The 18,206-nt window shown below is 38.8% G+C and overlaps 1 protein-coding gene across 7 annotated transcripts in view; it reads right to left on the bottom strand.

The window, feature by feature from the left end:
- Positions 1 to 18,206, bottom strand: part of LOC105476694 (hephaestin) — a 94,282-nt gene that overhangs the window by 2,409 nt on the left and 73,667 nt on the right. For 6 of the 7 annotated variants that reach the window (XM_011732849.2, XM_011732851.3, XM_011732852.2 and 3 more), the window contains 6 exons: positions 10,645 to 10,751; positions 9,432 to 9,657; positions 8,220 to 8,359; positions 6,604 to 6,766; positions 3,173 to 3,217; positions 80 to 496 (listed from right to left, as the gene is read on the bottom strand). In XM_011732849.2, coding sequence (XP_011731151.1) covers positions 264 to 496; positions 3,173 to 3,217; positions 6,604 to 6,766; positions 8,220 to 8,359; positions 9,432 to 9,657; positions 10,645 to 10,751 — 914 coding nt within the window. In that variant the 3' untranslated portion in view covers positions 80 to 263. Of the gene's footprint in view, positions 1 to 79; positions 497 to 3,172; positions 3,218 to 6,603; positions 6,767 to 8,219; positions 8,360 to 9,431; positions 9,658 to 10,644; positions 10,752 to 18,206 lie in introns of those variants that run through there. The other variant, XM_011732850.3, reaches the window with a different exon arrangement.

Below are 18,206 nucleotides of genomic sequence, written 5' to 3' on the forward strand. Positions count from 1 at the left end.
TAATGTAGCTGTTGAAATTTGTGATGTAAGATACTAAGGTATTCCCTTAGCCCCAGGTGCCCAAGTAGAGCAAAGGAACTAAAGAAAAAGTAAAATCCTATTATTTCCATGTAAAATAAATAAAGAAAGAAATATCCAGATAAGCTTAATTCCCCCCCCCCGACCACCCATGCCCCTTTGACACTGGGGTTAGTGATTAGTCCATGGCCTGCTGGGAGTGCATTACAGATGTGCTTCCTGAGGATATCTCCAGGCTCCAGATGTTACTGCTTGAAAGACAGAAGCTTGAAGCTGTCATCCAGGATGGACCTCCTATTGCGTCGTAGCTTTCTCTGTCGATGTTGGTACCAAACCATACCACCAAGAGCCAGAACAACAAGCAGGAGGGTGACACCAATGGCAACCAAAACAGAGGCCAGTATCTCAACATTCTTTATGGGGATCTGCATACCCAGCATCTTCACATTGCCTTCTTCAATGTCTCTGGGGGTCACTGCTGAAATGGAGAAAGAAAAAAATGGGCATCCTGAGATGGAGAGTACTCTAAAAGGTAACTTTCTATAGTCATCACCTGACAAAACAAGTCAATCCAAATAGGACAGGAGACCTGTCCTTATCCTTCACAAAACCAGCTGATGAAAACGGATTTAGAGGTTAAAGTAAAGAATCAAGGAAACATGATGTTACAGCTATAAGGGTCCTTGAGAATCACTGAGGCCCCAGGCCACCCATGGAAAGAGCTAAGACTCAGATTGGGAAGGCCCTTGATACATTTTCTCAAATATCTAAAGGACTGTGATATAAAAAAGGATGAATTTTACTTGTTCTGTATGGTTTCAGAGGGTAGAATTGGAAGCAATAAGGGAAACTTCAGAAAGAAGTTTGACTCAATTATCCAGCTTATCAATAGCAATTTTGACCATTAAACTATGACAAGAACCTGCTACTAGGCTGTCCAGTCTTACCTCTTTGGGTCATATTAACACTGATGTCACGTAGACCTTTCCAAGTGAAATATCTGATTGTTAGTTCTTGGCATACAAATTTTTGATGATTCCCAATTAGCCTACAGAGAAAAGCTCAGACTTTTAAATCAGACATTCCAACTCTCACTATCAGACTCTAATCTATCCTTCTAGTCCTATCTACTACTTTTCAGCCATAGTAACTCATTCTTTCCTCCTCATAAACAGTGATCCCCTTTCAGGCTTCTAAGACTTTGCTTATGCTAATCCTTTTGTCTGAACACACTTTACTCCTTCTTATCTTTCTAGCCCTACCTTAAATGTTACATGTCTCTGCAATGTTTTCTTTGACTTCATTAGAAAATTAATTGTTCTTTCCTTTATGTTTTCCAAGCACCTGTACCTTGCACTCCCATAATTTACTTATTGTGTGACCTTGGACCAAGTGACCCAATCCCTCACTTCCCATCTAAACCTCAGTTCCCTCTTTTATAAAATTAGAATAATAACCATACCTAATACAAAGGCATATTGTAAAATTTAAGTGAATCAATACTTATAAAATATCTAGTATAGCACCTAGCAGACAGGAAGTGCCCAATAAATGTTAACTGTTATTATTGTTTGCCCTTTTTGTACAGCAAACAGCATCCAGCATTGCAACTATTATTTCTCTGCCTCATTCCATTTTTAGACGCTGAAAAATAGCGACTATGTCTTACTTGTTTTGATATCCCTGGTACCTGACACTTCTTTGATGATTGTATAACTGGATGAATTAATGTTATAACACAACTGAGAGAAGACAGAATATAATGAGTTCAAATAGAAGCTCAAAACTTCCTGGTTCTGAGTTTACATTCTACCACATACTCTTTTTGTGACACTGAACAAATCACTTTCAATTTCTCAGCTTGTCATGTAGAAAATTATTGGGTTTTATTAGAACAACAGTTTCAAAGGCTTTTTTCCCCATTGTGAAAACTTTTTAACAAATGATAGCTTATGAGTAATATATATATGTACACAAAATATGTATGTATATATACAAATATACACACAAAGTATGTATGAATGCAAATATATATGTAAAATATTTAAATATATATAAAATAATTGAGTTGCTCAGGTTGAAAGAGATATGGCCTGAAGGCCCACCCACACAATCACACCTTACCTCTCCCCAACCCCTCCAGGGCATATCCTGGTCCCCTGGTTAACAGTCCATGTGATACTTAGGCAGATCATTAAGACTTCTCCAAAACAGCTGTAAAACCTCAGACTAAACTACTAATTATCTCTAATGTTCTTTTTAGCTCTCATAACTTTCTGGATCTTTCCTAGTCCAGAGACAAATGAGGTGGAGAATAACACACTATTTGGACCCGGGCTGTGCAGAAAAATAATCTCTATAGTATTCAATGTCAGAAATGGCTGGTTCCAAAGGTTTAAGTCCTTGGTATTCCATAGATGAAAGGGAAAGAGGCAAGAATAAAAATAGCTGTTGAAGAACATGTGGTGTTTCATCTAGTTTCACACTGTCCCTAGGGGGAATTCATATTTGTGCTACAACTTTTCCATGTCCCACCCAGCAGGACCTAGATTTTACATATATATATATATATATATATATATATATATTCAACAGCTTTAGGAGTACAAGTACAAGTGGTTTTTGGTTACATGGATGAATCGTATAGTGGTAAAGTCTGAGATTTTAGGGCACCCATTACCCAAGTAGTGTACATTGTACCTAATAGGTAGTTTTTTATTCCTCACTGCTCTTCTACTCTCCTTGCTTCTGAGTCTCCAATGTCCATTATGCCATTCTGTATACCTTTGCATACTCATAGCTTAACTCCCATTTATAAGTGAGAACATGCAGTATTTGGTTTTTGACTAGCATCTAGAATTTTCTTCTCCTCTCACATGTTAGATGAAAAGCTAAAATAGCAGCCTTTAAATGGGGAGGAGGCTGTTTTCCCCAACTCAGGAGGTCTGGGGTGGAAGCCAGAGAGAATTAACCTGCTGAGGGAAGTTAAACCTTCATTCTTTGGCTTCTGAAGTCTTGCGGACGTCTCAGGATACTTTCTGCTGATGTATTCTAACTTTCAGTCACATAAGTCCCATTCCCTAAATGTACCTCACCCACCCTACACACAGACACACTACGTATAACTACCCAGTCTGTGCATCATTTTACGTACCTTTTTCAGCCTCTTTGGTGATGGTGGTGATAGTGCTTAAGTGCTCTGGTTGGGAGGGAAAAAGACAAGAGGTTAGCCTTGTTGTTCTTCCTACCAATTCATAGACCCCCCTATGAAAGGTCAACATTGGTTGCAGAATTTCTCTGTGATAAAGTAAGCAAAATAAAGGTAGAATTTACTACTTTATAGTCAAAGTCAATATTAGCATGTTGATTTGATTTTGAACAGTGACATGAAATATGGGCAAGATAACAGGCTTGGAGTCCAAAATGTAAATCACCCCTCTGCTATTATTTACATATTTCTTGTCACTTCCTCTATTCCCATTATTGCTCTTTTTCCCACCATTTGCCACACTTCCTTCAGGAAATCCCTGCTCCTTGCCAAACATACTTCCCTACACATTCAACATCTTCTCAGAACACTTCTTCCTCTCCTTGATTTAATAAAGCTGAGTTCTTCTCTGAGGACCATACTTCATTTACATCCCCTCAATGCTTCTTTGAGATAATTGTTTCTCCTCTTTTTGTAAAGATATATCTCTTCTGAGGCTCATATTATTTGGCTAGAACTACAATCATTTCTTATTATTGTTAGCTAGCAGTTCTCTTCATTTATGGAAGTCTTTAGTAGCTGGCTCAGTCTTCCTCTCCCTCAATTCCAGCCATGGATGCTGACACATCAAATACTCAAGCCTCACAGTTTCCGGACCTTTTAACTCCAATGACTTTGATGTCTACTCCAATTCTACCAACCACTCAAATGGTCACATTAACCTTGTTGTCAAGAATTGTTACATCTCAGAAATCTAAAATCTAACAACAACCTCCCATCCTTTCAGTGCTCTAATACACTGTATTTCAAAAACTTGTTATCCTCCCCTGCCATGAAACCTCTAGCTTTCAAACCCTTCAATTTTTTCCCTCAACCTAATAGCTTCATCCTGTCTTTTCTTCCATTCCTGACCAAGTGAGACTCCAAGGTCTATCACTTCAACTCCTAATCTACCAAGAGTGTTGCAATAATCTACTCAAACTCCAGTAACTGTAATTTCCCTGTATTTTGTCTGGTATGCTGAATGCTGCCAGAGAAAATCACACAATTGTAAAGATTAATATTCTTCGTGTCCAATTTCAGCTAAATCATCAATGCTGCCTGGCGATAATTTATTTCCCATTCACCAGAGTGGCTATTTCAAACTTTTGTCCACTTTTCTCAAACTCTGTACCCTATCACCTGCCCTTCATTCTCAGCAGATGGCTCTGTTTGCTCCATCAGAGAGAAGAGAAAGACCATAGGCTGAAATTCTCTGTCAGTCTGTCAAACCCCCTGGCCAAACCTACACATTGATCCTTATATTTTCTGTCTTCTTTCTTCTTACAGTAGAAAGATTACTTTCCTCCACTCTTGCACTAATCTTTCATGTTAGCTCTGATTCTCATTCCCTGCTGCCTTATCAGAAACCTTGTTTCAAGAATTAGTCTTTTCCCTCTATCTTTTCAACTCTTCCTTCCTGTTGACCTGTGAACACATATGGAGTTGAAACAACATGAAATTAGGCCATAGTGGGTTTAAAAAAAACCAAAAAGGCAAATAGAAAATATTTATGGGCTGGCTCATTGTCACAGAGAGACATGAGCTATACTTCCTCATGGAAGTACCCTGGCAATATGTATTGAAATGGTCTCATATATTGGATGGCTCATATTTGGGATATCCCATTACTACATATAGAGAAAACCTGTTGTTCTGGATCTATATCTCCCTGATGATGTATCAATTGATCACTTGACTTTTGTTCTATGTACTTACAACAAAACAAAGAAGTTTCTGTAAATCTGGGTGCTAGGGAATAGCTCCTGAGTAGTTAAGTGGAAGCTGCATTCTAGGAGTATTAGTTGACAGAGAATAAATCTTTTAAATGATATAGGAAGTCATAATGTACAATCATTCATCTCCCTCCCTGAGGATAAACAGAAGATTTGTATTCTCTACCCTCATTTGCTAAGTTTATTTGAATATTCAAAGACATTTTCCCATTCACTATTCCTGTTGATAGAGTGCCAGTGACTGACAACCCCAGAATACCATTTTTGTTTAAATAGTGTCTATATATTCTTTAAAAGCATAGGAAAAAAAAAAAACAGCCTTGATTTCTGTGGACCCCAAAAGGCTCTATAGGGCTTCTTGGAAGGCAAATAGTGTTGGCAGCTGGACTCAGGTCAAGAACCTTAAGAAGTAAGATATTTGACCCTTTAATTACCCAAAGACACAAAAGCCAACACAGCCTACCCATCTACATTTTTTGGTGAAGAACAAAGAGTGGCTGGTGAAGAAATTGCCCCAGCTGTTCCCTCTCCATATAAAATATAAAGAAAAAGTTTTTTCCACCCTTGGTAGTAACTCTGAGATAAGCTGTAATTGAAGGTCAATATCTCTTTCTAGCCTTAGATGAAGATATTCAAAAACCAAAAAGAACTGTCTTGCTAGATGTGGGGGCTCATTCCTGTAATCCCAGTGACTTGGGAGGCTGATGTGGAAGGATGGTTTGAGCCCAGAAATTTGAAACCAGCCTAGGCAAAACCCTATGCCTAAAGATAAAAGCTAGGCCAGGTGCAGTGGCTTATGCCTGCAATCCCAGCACTTTGGGAGACCAAGGCAGGAGGATTGCTGCTGCAGAAGGAGGCCAAGAGTTTGGAACCAGCCTGCGTAACATAGGTAGACCCTCTTCTCTACAAAAAGTATAAAAATTAGCCTTGTGTGGTGGCACATTCCTGCAGTCCCAGCTACTTGGGAGGCTCATGTGGTAGGATCGCTTGAGCCTAAGAGTCTGAAGCTCCAATGAGCCATGATTGCACCACTGTACTCCAGCCTGGGTGATAGATCAATACCCTGACTCTAAGAAAAAAAAAAAAGAAAAGAAAAGAAAAGAAAAGGAAAGAATTGCCTTTCACAACCCCACAAAACAAATTAATTTAATGGGTGACTGTTAGACTTATTTTTATTCTCTTTTTAGAAAGACTAATTAGCAATATTCCTTGAAATAATCAGTTACTCTAATACAGTCAAGTAATACATTTGTATATAAGTTAAATTTATTTGAAAAGAAGCAGACCTGCACTAGACTTCAATGCATAGAGCCAAACCAGTTTCAGGCTGGGTCAACCCATGCGAGCTCAACAGGTTTTGAAGTAATTAGGAGAGGGACAGGTGTCAGGGGATTAGAAATATCAGTTGGGGCAATGGAGGGACAGGTGGAATGGAGGATTAGAAATATTGGTTGGGGCAATATCTAGAGGGAGTCTATGCTCTGTCTTAAGACATGCTTATTCTGGGATCAGAAGGAGACAATCAAGAGGCTTTTTGGTATTATCTGGTTCCTATAGGCTAAAGTGTTAAAAGATGATCGTTTTGGGGAAGTTAGGACTTACCTGTTCGAGAAAAAACAGTGAAGAGGGTCTCCATGCCAGCATGGACATGGTCAGTCACATGGCAGTGCAACAACCATGTCCCAGGGTTGCTGGCCACCATCTCTACCACCTCAAAAGTCCCTGGGAACAGATCCACCACATCTGCCCGGTAGTTCTCACCATTCTGCAAGAGAGATTGGGAATGAGGAAGAGGAAGTGAAGGATATAAAGATCATCTTAGAGCTTTCAGGAACTAAAAATTTGTGATGTCCACATTAGGGAGCTGAGACTCCAAGATTCCTAGACCAGTGAATGGCTTTAAAAGTCTACTTTATCGAAACCATCCTGGCTAACGCAGTGAAATCTCGTCTCTACTAAAAAATACAAAAAAAAAAAAAATAGCCTGGTGTGGTGGCAGACGCCTGCAGTCCCAGCTACTCAGAAGGCAGAAACAGTAGAATGGTGTGAACCTGGGAGATGGAGCTTGCAGTAAGCTGAGATCACGCCACTGCATTCCAGCCTGGACGACAGAGTGAGACTCCATCTCAAAAAAAAAAAAAAAAGTCCACTTTATTCGTATCTCCAATGAACCCACCCACAGAAACTAAATCAACAGAGATGACTTTCTCCTCTTAAAGTGTCCCAAAGTAAGATAATTTCTAGGTTACTTTAGAGAGTTCAAAACAAGTATCTTTATAATTTTCAGCAGGCTAAAATATGAAGAATTTGGTGTAAGCTTTCACCCCTATGAATGAGGCATATATTTCCTTTAGAAATTGATTCAAATAGGCCAGGCGTGGTGGCTCAAGCCTGTAATCCCAGCACTTTGGGAGGCCGAGACGGGCGGATCACGAGGTCAGGAGATCGAGACCATCCTGCCTAACACGGTGAAACCCCATCTCTACCAAAAAATACAAAAAAAATTAGCCAGGCGAGGTGGCAGGCGCCTGTAGTCCCAGCTACTCGGGAGGCTGAGGCGGAGCTTACAGTGAGCCGAGATCCAGCCACTGCACTCCAGCCTGGGCGACAGAGCGAGACTCCGTCTCAAAAAAAAAAAAAAAAAAAAAAAAAAAAAAGAAAAGAAATTGATTGAAATAAAGTTATCTTTGCCATTGTCTTTTTCAGCACTTCTAAATCTTGAAGTCTATATCAGTGCCCCCAACTCTTCCACCTTTACCTAAGACTAAACTGTTTTCAAAATCTACATATTGTTCCATGTGCCCTCTAAGTTGAAGCTCTTCTTTTAATAGATTAAGGACTTTCAGCAATTCTGAGATGCCACTCTGAAATTCCTTGTTCTTAAAAATCACTGCTCATTGAGTCTCAAGTCCTTGACATTGATTCCTTGACATTGAGTCCTTGACATTGAGTCTTGATATTGATTCCTTCAGTCTCCTTACCGATAAATGGACCATTTTTTCTCTTCCACATCAGAAGAGAAAGCTAGGGCCTAGCAGGAAGTTATTGACCCTGGGATATACAGCCAGACTAAAATTTCCAGCTCAGTGCTCCATGTACTAGACCTCTGCTCTTTTAACTAGTTGTTACCTTGTTCCACGCTATTACCCTTTTTCTCAATTGCTGCTAAACCACTGTTCTAATCATCCTTGAGGGACTCAGCCCCCTTTCCAGCTCACCCGATAGAGGAAGCTCTCTGCATGAAAGTGGATGGTATGCAGGTCCACATCTTGGCCCATGCCCAGCATGTACCAGGCCACTCGTTCTCCTTGGTACATGGTAAGACCCCTAAGGTTGGCATAGAGTTTCCCATTGATTGCTGTCAAAAAAAAGAAGAAGAAGAAGAAGAAGAAGAAGAAGAAGAAGAAGAAGAAGAAGAAGAAGAAGAAGAAGAAGAAGAAGAAGAAGAAGAAGCTTTTTACATCTCTCCTTTTGACTTCCCATTGCCACTGACCTGGTCCTAATCTTTTTTCTCGAAGATAGCAATGGGCTCCTAATTTGTCTCATCTTTATTCCATCTGTCCCTTTTCAAGGTATCTTCTTACATTAATATTATCAAAATTATCTCTCTAAATAACTGAATGTGATGACATAATTCTGCTGCTTCAAATATTTTAATTACTCTCTCCTGCTCCAAAGAGCAAATCCATGGATCCTTACTTCACCCAACAAGATCCTTCAAAATATAACTTCAAACCACCTTCCCAGATTTAACTCCCACTACCCAACATGCTTATTCTAATTAGGGTGATTTCTTCACCATCCCTCAAATGGTCTATGCATGTTCTTTTTATCCTTGTGTTTCTAAGATTCCCTACTAGAAATCCTGCCTTCTTTTATAAAATTTTTAAAGCCTAGTCAAGTCTTCACTCCCCCAGAAAGACTTTCCTGATCTCCTAGTTCCTCTCCATACCTCTCATTCCCTGCATGCCCTTCCACCTGTGAACTCCTCCAGTACTGTCTCATGACTCATTGGAACTCATAAGAAATTGTCTTCTACATTTACCTGTCTTTTCATGTGTGAAAGCTTACATCTCAGGGTTTTAAAATAGAGAGGCACTAAGCAGTCAGCTTGACAAGTACATTGAAGGTCATACATGTCCATTTTGCCTTCTCTAATATGTTAAAATTTGCTGGTATCACCATGGCAATTTTACACAGTCAACTTCCTGCTTTCTGGGCACCCAATCTAACCTGGACCACATATCTGCCTTTGTATATGTAAATGTACGATAGTAGGAAATGCTTCTTCTGACTCATTCTCATTTCACCTTACCATGTTCGTGTCCTTTCTGGGATTATGTTCCCTTAGATAGTAATAGGCCTATTAGATATCCCCATGTAACCAGTAGGGACTGCTTTGGAAAAAGAGTAGGTTTTTTACTACTGACCATGCATTTTATTACTCTCCAAGAAAGTTTCATCCTGTAGATTAATACTGCCTGGATCCTGGGACCCATGGGTTGCCACATTTTCCTCCAAATACCAAGACTGATTTTCATCAAAAATCAAAAACAACAACGCAAATTCCCGATCCATGTCACTCCGTCCTCCGTGGGGCTCCAGGATGCCCTTTCGGCAGATAGTCAAGGGCCCCACCAGGCCACTATACATGTCCTGAGGAAGGGAGGAAGTGGGAGAGACAGAAAGAGATGGAGTTGTTTCTGGGTAGCAGTACTCTGCAGGGAGCCAGTTTCTCATACAAGCCCACTGTGCCTCTCAGCATTTCCTCATGATATCTTACATTTATAAGTACCCCACTATGTTATTTGAATTCATTCTAACAATTATCTTGGGACTTAGTTAAGATGCACTATCTGACCTATGCTTTGTCTAGGCTAAAGTATTTATTGACCTCTTAGCCTACCCAGCATCTTTACAACCTAGTGTCTTTTTTGTGCTGTTTCCTCTGCCTGCAATGCCCTCCCCATCATCATATCGCTTATCTGATGGCATAATGTGACTCAGCTTTTAAGGCCAAGAGTACATGCACCTCCCATTGTGATGCCTTCTCCAGGTTCTCTCTTGCTTAACTAGACAATACTCTTTGAAGGTGGAAATGTATCTTAAATTTATATCATCCAAAGCACCAAGTAAAATGCCTAAAATGTGGTAGGCACTCAATAAATGATTGTTAATGGCTGGCTGTAGATGGATGGCTAGATCGATAAATCCATTTTCCAGATGAGGAAACAGAGGCAGAATGACTTATTTAAGGTCATTCTAAAAGCATGCTATAACCAAATTTGGGACTAGAGCCTCAATCTCTGTACAACCAACCCCAGGTTTCTTTTGTGTTTTCTGTTTGCTTGTGTGTGTTTTTTTTTTTTTTTTGTTTTGTTTTTTTTTTTTTTGTAATGAGAGCATGTTACTATATAGGATCCAAAATGAAAAGATAAGAAAGAAAATCTTTGTGACAAGTATCTGGTGCTGCCCATTCCCTTCCTCCCTCCTCCTGTCTATTAAAATAAGTCCAGCTTTTGAGGAATGTTCCCCAAATTCTAGGCTGTAGTATCTCAGGAGCAAGCTTCTTACTACACCTGGTTAATAGCTTCTTTTTGCCGGGAGTTTGACCCACTTCCAGGTAGCCAATCTTGTATTTACCTTGATGGGATCCACTGCAGAATAATAGATCCAGGAAACACAAGCAGAGTCATTGGGCCCAGGGCCAGATCTTTCTGGGATGTTCCACTGATAAGTGAGCACCTCACCTAGGAAGTGTAACAAGGAACCTCCAGTTGCACTGGGTCAGAAATTTCTCTCAATTCCCAGGTCTCCCCAAGAGGCAGTGGTGGGTGAATCCCATCCTCTTTAAGATCTTCATCCTTTCTCCATCATTTTATTTTTGTGACCTTGTGCTTCTCCCTCCTGGGATACCCTCAACCTTTCTTTTCTGCTTTCCCTTTCCTCAAAGGCCCAGGTCCAATACTCTGGTAAGGCAGCCTTGCTACTTTTTTTTCCTGCTTTTAATATCCTCTTTATCTTTGCGGGGAAGGCAGGGGACGGGGGAGGCAGGGTGAGGTTCTCTGCTGTGGTTTATTTTTTCCAGCTGCTGTCTCCTAAATGCAGTTGTTTGCACAAAGTTCTGTCTCAGTTCTCTTCTCTCTTTCCATACTCTCTCCTTGGAACCTTTAGTCACCTTTCTGATGTCAACTATGATCTGTGCATCAATGACTCTTAAATACTTAGTTCCAGCCAGACTCACCTTGTTACTCAGTTCCAATTCCAAATATTCTATTAGATACTGAATATATTTTAAAGATTGTCCTGACAGCACCAGGAAAATAGATTGTATGAACTCACCTCCCTCCTTTGAAAAACCACCCTCTTTCCCAATCTGTGCTCCCAGTGTCTATCTAGAAATAACACTATCACTCTTGTACTTACTCAGACTCAAAACTTTAATCTTCTTTACTTCTTCACTTTCATAATTCAACATCTAACCAAATGGCAGGTCTTATTGATTCTACCTCTACATTATATTTTAGAACCGTCCTCTTCTCCTTTCAATTATCATTACTCTTGCCCTAGTTTAGACCCTTGTTTTCTTAACTGAACCATTACAAAGCCTCCTAACATGTTTCTCTGCCTCCAGCCTTGCCCTCTCCAATTCATCTTCCAAATAATGTTACATTAATCTTTTCTAACAACTTTATTGAGATATAATTTGCATACAATACAATTCAACCATTTAAAATGTTCAATTCAATGTTTTTTAGTATATTACCAGAAGTTTGTAACTACCACGATTCATTTTGCATTTCATTACCACCAAAAGAACTCCTGTACTGCCCTCACCCTCTCATCCACCCACCCACCCCCACCACACCCCACCCAAGGTAATCAATATTCTACTTTCTGTCTCTATAGACTTGTCCACTTTGGGCATTCCATAGATATTGAATTATATCATACATTTCATTTTGTGACTGATTTTTTATTTAATATGTTTTCATTGTCCATCCACGTTGTAGCACATATCAATACTTAATTGTGTTTATTGACAAATATTCCATTGAATAGATATACCACATTTTATTCATTCATTCTTCAGTTGATGAACATTTGGGTCATTTCCACTTTTTAGTTATTATGAATAGTGCTGCTATCAGCATTTGTTTACAAGTTTTTATGTGGATATATGTTTTCATTTATTCCTGAGTTTATGGTAACGCTGTGTTTAACCACTTAAAGAATTGCCAAACTGCTTCCAAAGCACCTGCACCATTTTGCATTCTCACCAGCAACATATTAGGGTTCCAATTTCTCAACATCTGCATGAACACTAGCTATCGTCTGCTTTTTAAAAAAAATTATTTTCGTTATCCTAGCATGTGAAAAGTGTTATCTCACTACAGTTTTTATTTCCAATTCTCTGATGGCTAACAATATTGAGCATCTTCTCTTGTGCTTAATAGCCATTTTAACATCTTCTTGGGAGCAATGTTTATTCAAATCCTTTGCCCATTTTAAATTGGGTTATGTGTTTTTTGATAATAGCATTGTCAAATAACAATGACATCAAGCAATAGTTCCTTATGGATTCTGGATACAAGTCCCTTATCAGATATATGATTATGGAATTATTTCATATCCTGTGGATTGCCTTTTCACTTTTTATGGTGTCCTTTAAAGGATACTTTAAATTTTAAGCTATTTCAATTTATTTGTTCACTTGTGCTTTTAGTGGTGTATAAAGGAAACCATTGCCTAATCCAAGGTTATGAATGCTCATTTATTTTCTCCTAGAAGTATAGCTTTAGCTTTTATATTTGGGTCTTTGATCCATTTTGAGTTGATTTTGATTTTTCTGTATGTTGTGAGTTAGAGGTTCAATTTCATAGTTTTGTATGTGGATATTCAGTTGCCTCTGCACCATTTATTGAAAAGACTATTTTTTTTTCCATTGAAAGGTCTTGGCACTTTTGTTGAAAATCAGTTGACCAAAATGAGAGGGTTTATTTCTGGATCTTCAATTCTATTCTGTTGATCTATCTGCCTATCCTTATGCCAATGCCACACAGTCTTGAGTTATACACTTTGTAATAAGTTTAGAAACCAGTAAGTATGAGTTCTCCAACTTTGTTTTTCTTTTGTGACATTGTTTTGGCTGTGTGATATTAATCTTTCAAAAATCTTTCTTTGTTCATGTCACACCTTTTGTCAAAGACCTGTAATGGCTCTCTCATATTCAAATAATAAATTCCAAAAATTTCCCCATCAGCTAAGCCCTCTCTAACTCAGCCCTGGCCTGCCTTTCCAGCAATGTCTCTTACTCTTTCTGGTTCTACAAAATATATACTGGTCAAACCTAACCACTTGCTCACCTCTGGTCATACCTCATACTTTCATAGCTCTGTATCTTTTGTCATGTTGTTCTGTTTACATGAACTTCTCTCCAACCTCTCCACTGAGTTCAAGACTTATTCAACAGTCTTCTTGGCACCTCCATTTGTCTAGTTTTTATCTCAGACTCAACATATTAAAAATAAATATTTGACCTCTCACCCAAACCTTCTCTTCAGTCTTCCTTTTCTCACTAGAGAGTGCCACCAGTTATGAAAGCCAAAACCTCAAGAGTTATCTTTGATTATTCTCACTCCCTCACATCTCATATCCATCATCAAAATTCTGAGGGATCTACCTGAAAAGTATATGCTACCACCATAGTCTGTGCCATTATCTTCTGTCACCTGAAAAACTACAATTGTCACCTATCTTGTTCCTCTCATAACATGTGATTCACATAACAACAAGTGTAACCTTTTAAAATACAATATAAGCCATGCCACATCTCTGCAACAGCTCCTCACTGTGAGTAAAACTAAATAAAAATTCCCTACCATGGCTTGCGAGACTCTACATGATCTTACTTATCCTTCTTTATATCTACAAACTCATTTCTTATTATTCTTCATCTTTCTTAGTATACTACAGCCACACTGTCTTCTTCTTATTCCTTAAATACACTGAGATCATTCCTGTCTCAAGGTATTTACACCTGCAGTTGAAGCTGTCCTGTAGCTTTCTTAATATGGCTGATTTCTATGCTACATTCAAGTATCAGCCTAAATATAATTTCCTCAGAGAGCCTGGGACTGACCGTAGTAGTCAAGGCTTCACTCTTGTATCCAAAATACATAAAGAACACTTAAATTTTAACAAAATAAAAACAACCCAATTAAAAATAGGCAAAAAATCTGAACTGATATTTCACAACACAAGATATAAGAATGACAAATAAACATATGATAGATGTTAAACATTATTAGCCATTTAGAAAATGCAAATCAAAATTACAACGAGATATCATTACATACCTGTCACAATGGCCTTTAAAAATCAGTGATAACACCAAATGCTGGCAAGGATGTGGAACAACTAAATCACTCACACTTTGCTGATGGGAATGTAAAATGGTTCAGACACTCTGGAAAAAAGTTTGTCAGTTCCTTATAAAGTTAAATATCCCCTTACTGTATGATCCAGAAATCCTAGTTCTAGGTATCTACCATAGAGAAATGTGAATGATGTTCACACAAAAGCTTCTACACAGCACCTGTAATCCCAGCACACTAGGAGGCCAAGGCAGGTGGATCACTTGAGGTCAGGAGTTTGAGACCAGCCTGACCAATATGGCAAAACGTATCTGTGCTAAAAATACAAAAATTAGCTTAGTGTGGTGGCAGGCACCTGTAATCCCAGCTACTCAGGAGGCTGATGCACGAGAATCACTTGAACCTGGGGGGCAGAGGTTACAGTTAGCCAAGATCGTGCCACTGAACTCCAGCCTAAGTGACAGAGCGAGACTCTGCCTCAATCAATCAATCAATCAATGCCTCTATACACATAGTCGTAGCAATTTTATTAATAAGAGCCAATAACTGGATAAAATCTAAATTCCCTTTAACAGTGAAAAGTTGTACAAAATGTGATACATTCTTACCATGAAATACTACTCAGCGCTAAAAACAGTAAACTATTGACACATACAACAACTTAGAAGAATCTCCAGAGAATTATGCTGTGTGAAAAAGGTTAATCCTGAAAGATTGCATACTGTATTATTCCATTTATATGTAGATATCACTTACGTAAATCATAGAATATGTATACATATATATGCATCTTTTTTTCTAGGAAAGATGTAATAATAGGGATTGAGAACAGATCAGTGGTTCAAAGAGGGTGGGAATAGCAAGAGAGTTAACTGCTCTAATTCCTAATTGCGGTGGTGATTATACTAATCTATACATCAAAAAAGTTAATTATACTGTAAGACTTTAACAACTATAGGAGTTTAGATTTATTAATCCCTGGAGAAAGTGTTATAGGAGAGTTTAGGCTTGGTCTGAGTCTCAAGGAATGAGGAGAGCTTAAAGAAGAAGAGTCAGAGGTGAAAGCATGCAATTTTTTTTTTCACCCATACAATCAACAAAGCTGTATTGAACACATACTACATGTTGAGTGTTGGAAAGAGTCATAAACAAAACAACATAGTGCCTGTCCTCTTAGAATCTAGTTGGGAGAGGAAACAACATACAAGTAAACCAACAACAACAACAACAACAACAAAAAGAAAACATGTAGAATTACAAACGGATAAGTGCTATGTCCTTGTGAAGATCCCTACCCTCCTTTACCTTTTTAAATCAGGTCCCTCCTGACTCCATCCTTTTCCCTATCTGGTCCAAATTCCCTCACTGCCATGGTCAGCATTTGAACTACTCTTTTACAAATATCCTGCACTCTCATGTATTCTTGCCTGTTACTCTATTCTACACAATGCATCCCCTTCACCACTCCCACTCCATAATAACTTCATGGAAATCAGTGGTCCTCAAAGTATATTGCTTCCACCAGCAGCATCAGAATTCACTTAGCAGTTTGTAGAAATGCAAATTATTGGGAATCTCTCCACACCTGAAGATTCAGAAACTCTGGGCGTGGGCTCAGCAACCTATGGGCAATATAACAATCCCTCCAAGTGATTCTCATGTTCACTAAAGTTGGGTACCAGTAACCTCCCTAGGTGTATCTTATAATCTGCCTCTTCTGATCTTAAACTGTGGTTGAACACAGCTGGGGAAAATTGTACAGCCTTCTGTAGTGTTGCTTCTTCAAATTTCAATTTTCCAGTCTCATTGTGTCCTCAGTGCTATTTGATTCGATAGCTTTTAATCCTGTTCCTCTTGGTGACAATTCCAGACTTTCACTACACTCCTCAAGCCTCATTTGTTCCTTACCTTCTCACTCTAAAAAACTGAATTCAACTCAGATTTCACAGAATAAGAATAATATTGTCAAAAACTTGCATAGCATTTATAAGACATTAATTCAAAATCCCTATGAGACAGATATTACTATTAATTTCATTGTATATATGAAATAACTAAGGCTTCAACTCTTAGATATTATATCATTTTCTAAGGATCACACATCATAGCTGAAATTTGAGCCCATGCAGTTTAGCTTCAGAATTCCTTTTACCACTACTCTACAAAGACTCTCATCCTTTAAAATTCCATTCTTTATCCACATCTACCAAGCCCTGGAGCCTCAGAGGGGGAAGTGATCCTACTCCAATTCAAGGTTCATACTTTCTCCCACTTCTTGACAGATTTGAATTTCCTCTTCCTCCTGGATCTTCTACTTCTCCTCTGCTTGTTCCTTTCCCCATGTAAGCCATGATCAAGTCTCTCCTTTCTCTCTCCTGTGACCCTCAAGCTACTGCAATCCCTTGTTCTGTCTTCTTCAACGGCAAAGTATTTTTAAAGTCCTGCCGACATCTACTTTCTTTACTTCCTCATTTCCTGTATACTCCTTAATGAGTCTTTCTTCATAGTCAAAAAAAAAAAAAAAAAAAAACCAGAAAAAACTGCTGACACCTTGATTTGGAATTCTGGCCTCCAGAATTATGAGACAATACATTTATGTTGTTTAAGTCACTCAGTTTATGGTACTTCATAATGGCAGCCCTAGCAAACTAATACAGCCTCCAACACTTTCATGCTATCTGATGTAGTTTGAATTTTTGTCCCCTCCAAATATCATGCTGAAACTTGATCCCCAGTGCTGGAGGTGCCACCTAATGGGAGGGTCATAGGAGTAGATCCTTCACGAATGGCTTGGTGCTGTCCGCTCAGCAATGAGTGAGTTCTTGGTCTATTACTTCACACAAGAGCTGATTGTTTAAAAGATCATGGCACCCCTCCTCTCCTTCTCTCTTGCTCCCTCTCTCATCATGTAACACACTTGCTCCCCTTTCACCTTCCATTACAACTGAAAGCTTTCTTGGGCCTTCAGTAGAAGCAGATGCTGGTGCCATGCTTCTTATATAGTGTGAAGAAACATGAGCCAAATAAATCTCCTTTATTTATAAATGACCCCGGTTCAGGTAATCCTTTATATAGCAAGCAAAATGGACTAAGACACTATCAAAAGAAATAGATAATTTAAATCCTTTCTTTCTTTCCTGATCTTGTGTCTCATTCCTGAAAGCTTAGCTAAAACAATATGCTAACACACAATCATCCAAAAATATGCAAATGTTTGATACCATAAAGGTGTCTCCAGCAACTACTCAGAAACCTCCTCTCTTAGCTCCTGATGCTCTCTTACTCTGATTCAAGTCTCTTTCTCCACTTCACTTCTGCATGTTAGGTCCGTCTCCCATTGCAGCTTTGCTCCTGTACTTTAGAATCTAGCTTTTACAATTGAATGAATGGAACTAGCAGTGCCTGACCACTTCCATTTTCACTGAAGGTCCCAAACCTGATATCACATCTTCATTTGCTCTGAGCTACTTCTTTACTAAATGTGCTCCAACCTAAGAAGTTAGCCATATGAAGTTTATGAATCATCTGCTGTAATGTCAAGCATCCATCTCCTCATTAAGGAAAAGTAGCTAAAACCTGTGGAGCAATATGATACTGAGTCAGACTGCATTAGAGTAAATGTTACAGATACGTTTTGTTTTCAGATTTAAAAAACAAGCAAACAAACCAAAAAAAACTTTTGTTCATTCTTTCAAGAATCAGAGGTTAATTAAAGAAAGTGAGTTCCAAACTGTATCTCCTCTGGCACTTCCCATATTGGGCTGTCTTCCAGTCTACAATAGAACCTTCTAGCTATAGCATCTCAAAACAACTTCCAAGCCAGTCTGC

The sequence above is a fragment of the Macaca nemestrina genome, chromosome X (assembly GCF_043159975.1).
Source record: "Macaca nemestrina isolate mMacNem1 chromosome X, mMacNem.hap1, whole genome shotgun sequence".
Lineage (NCBI taxonomy): Eukaryota > Metazoa > Chordata > Mammalia > Primates > Cercopithecidae > Macaca > Macaca nemestrina.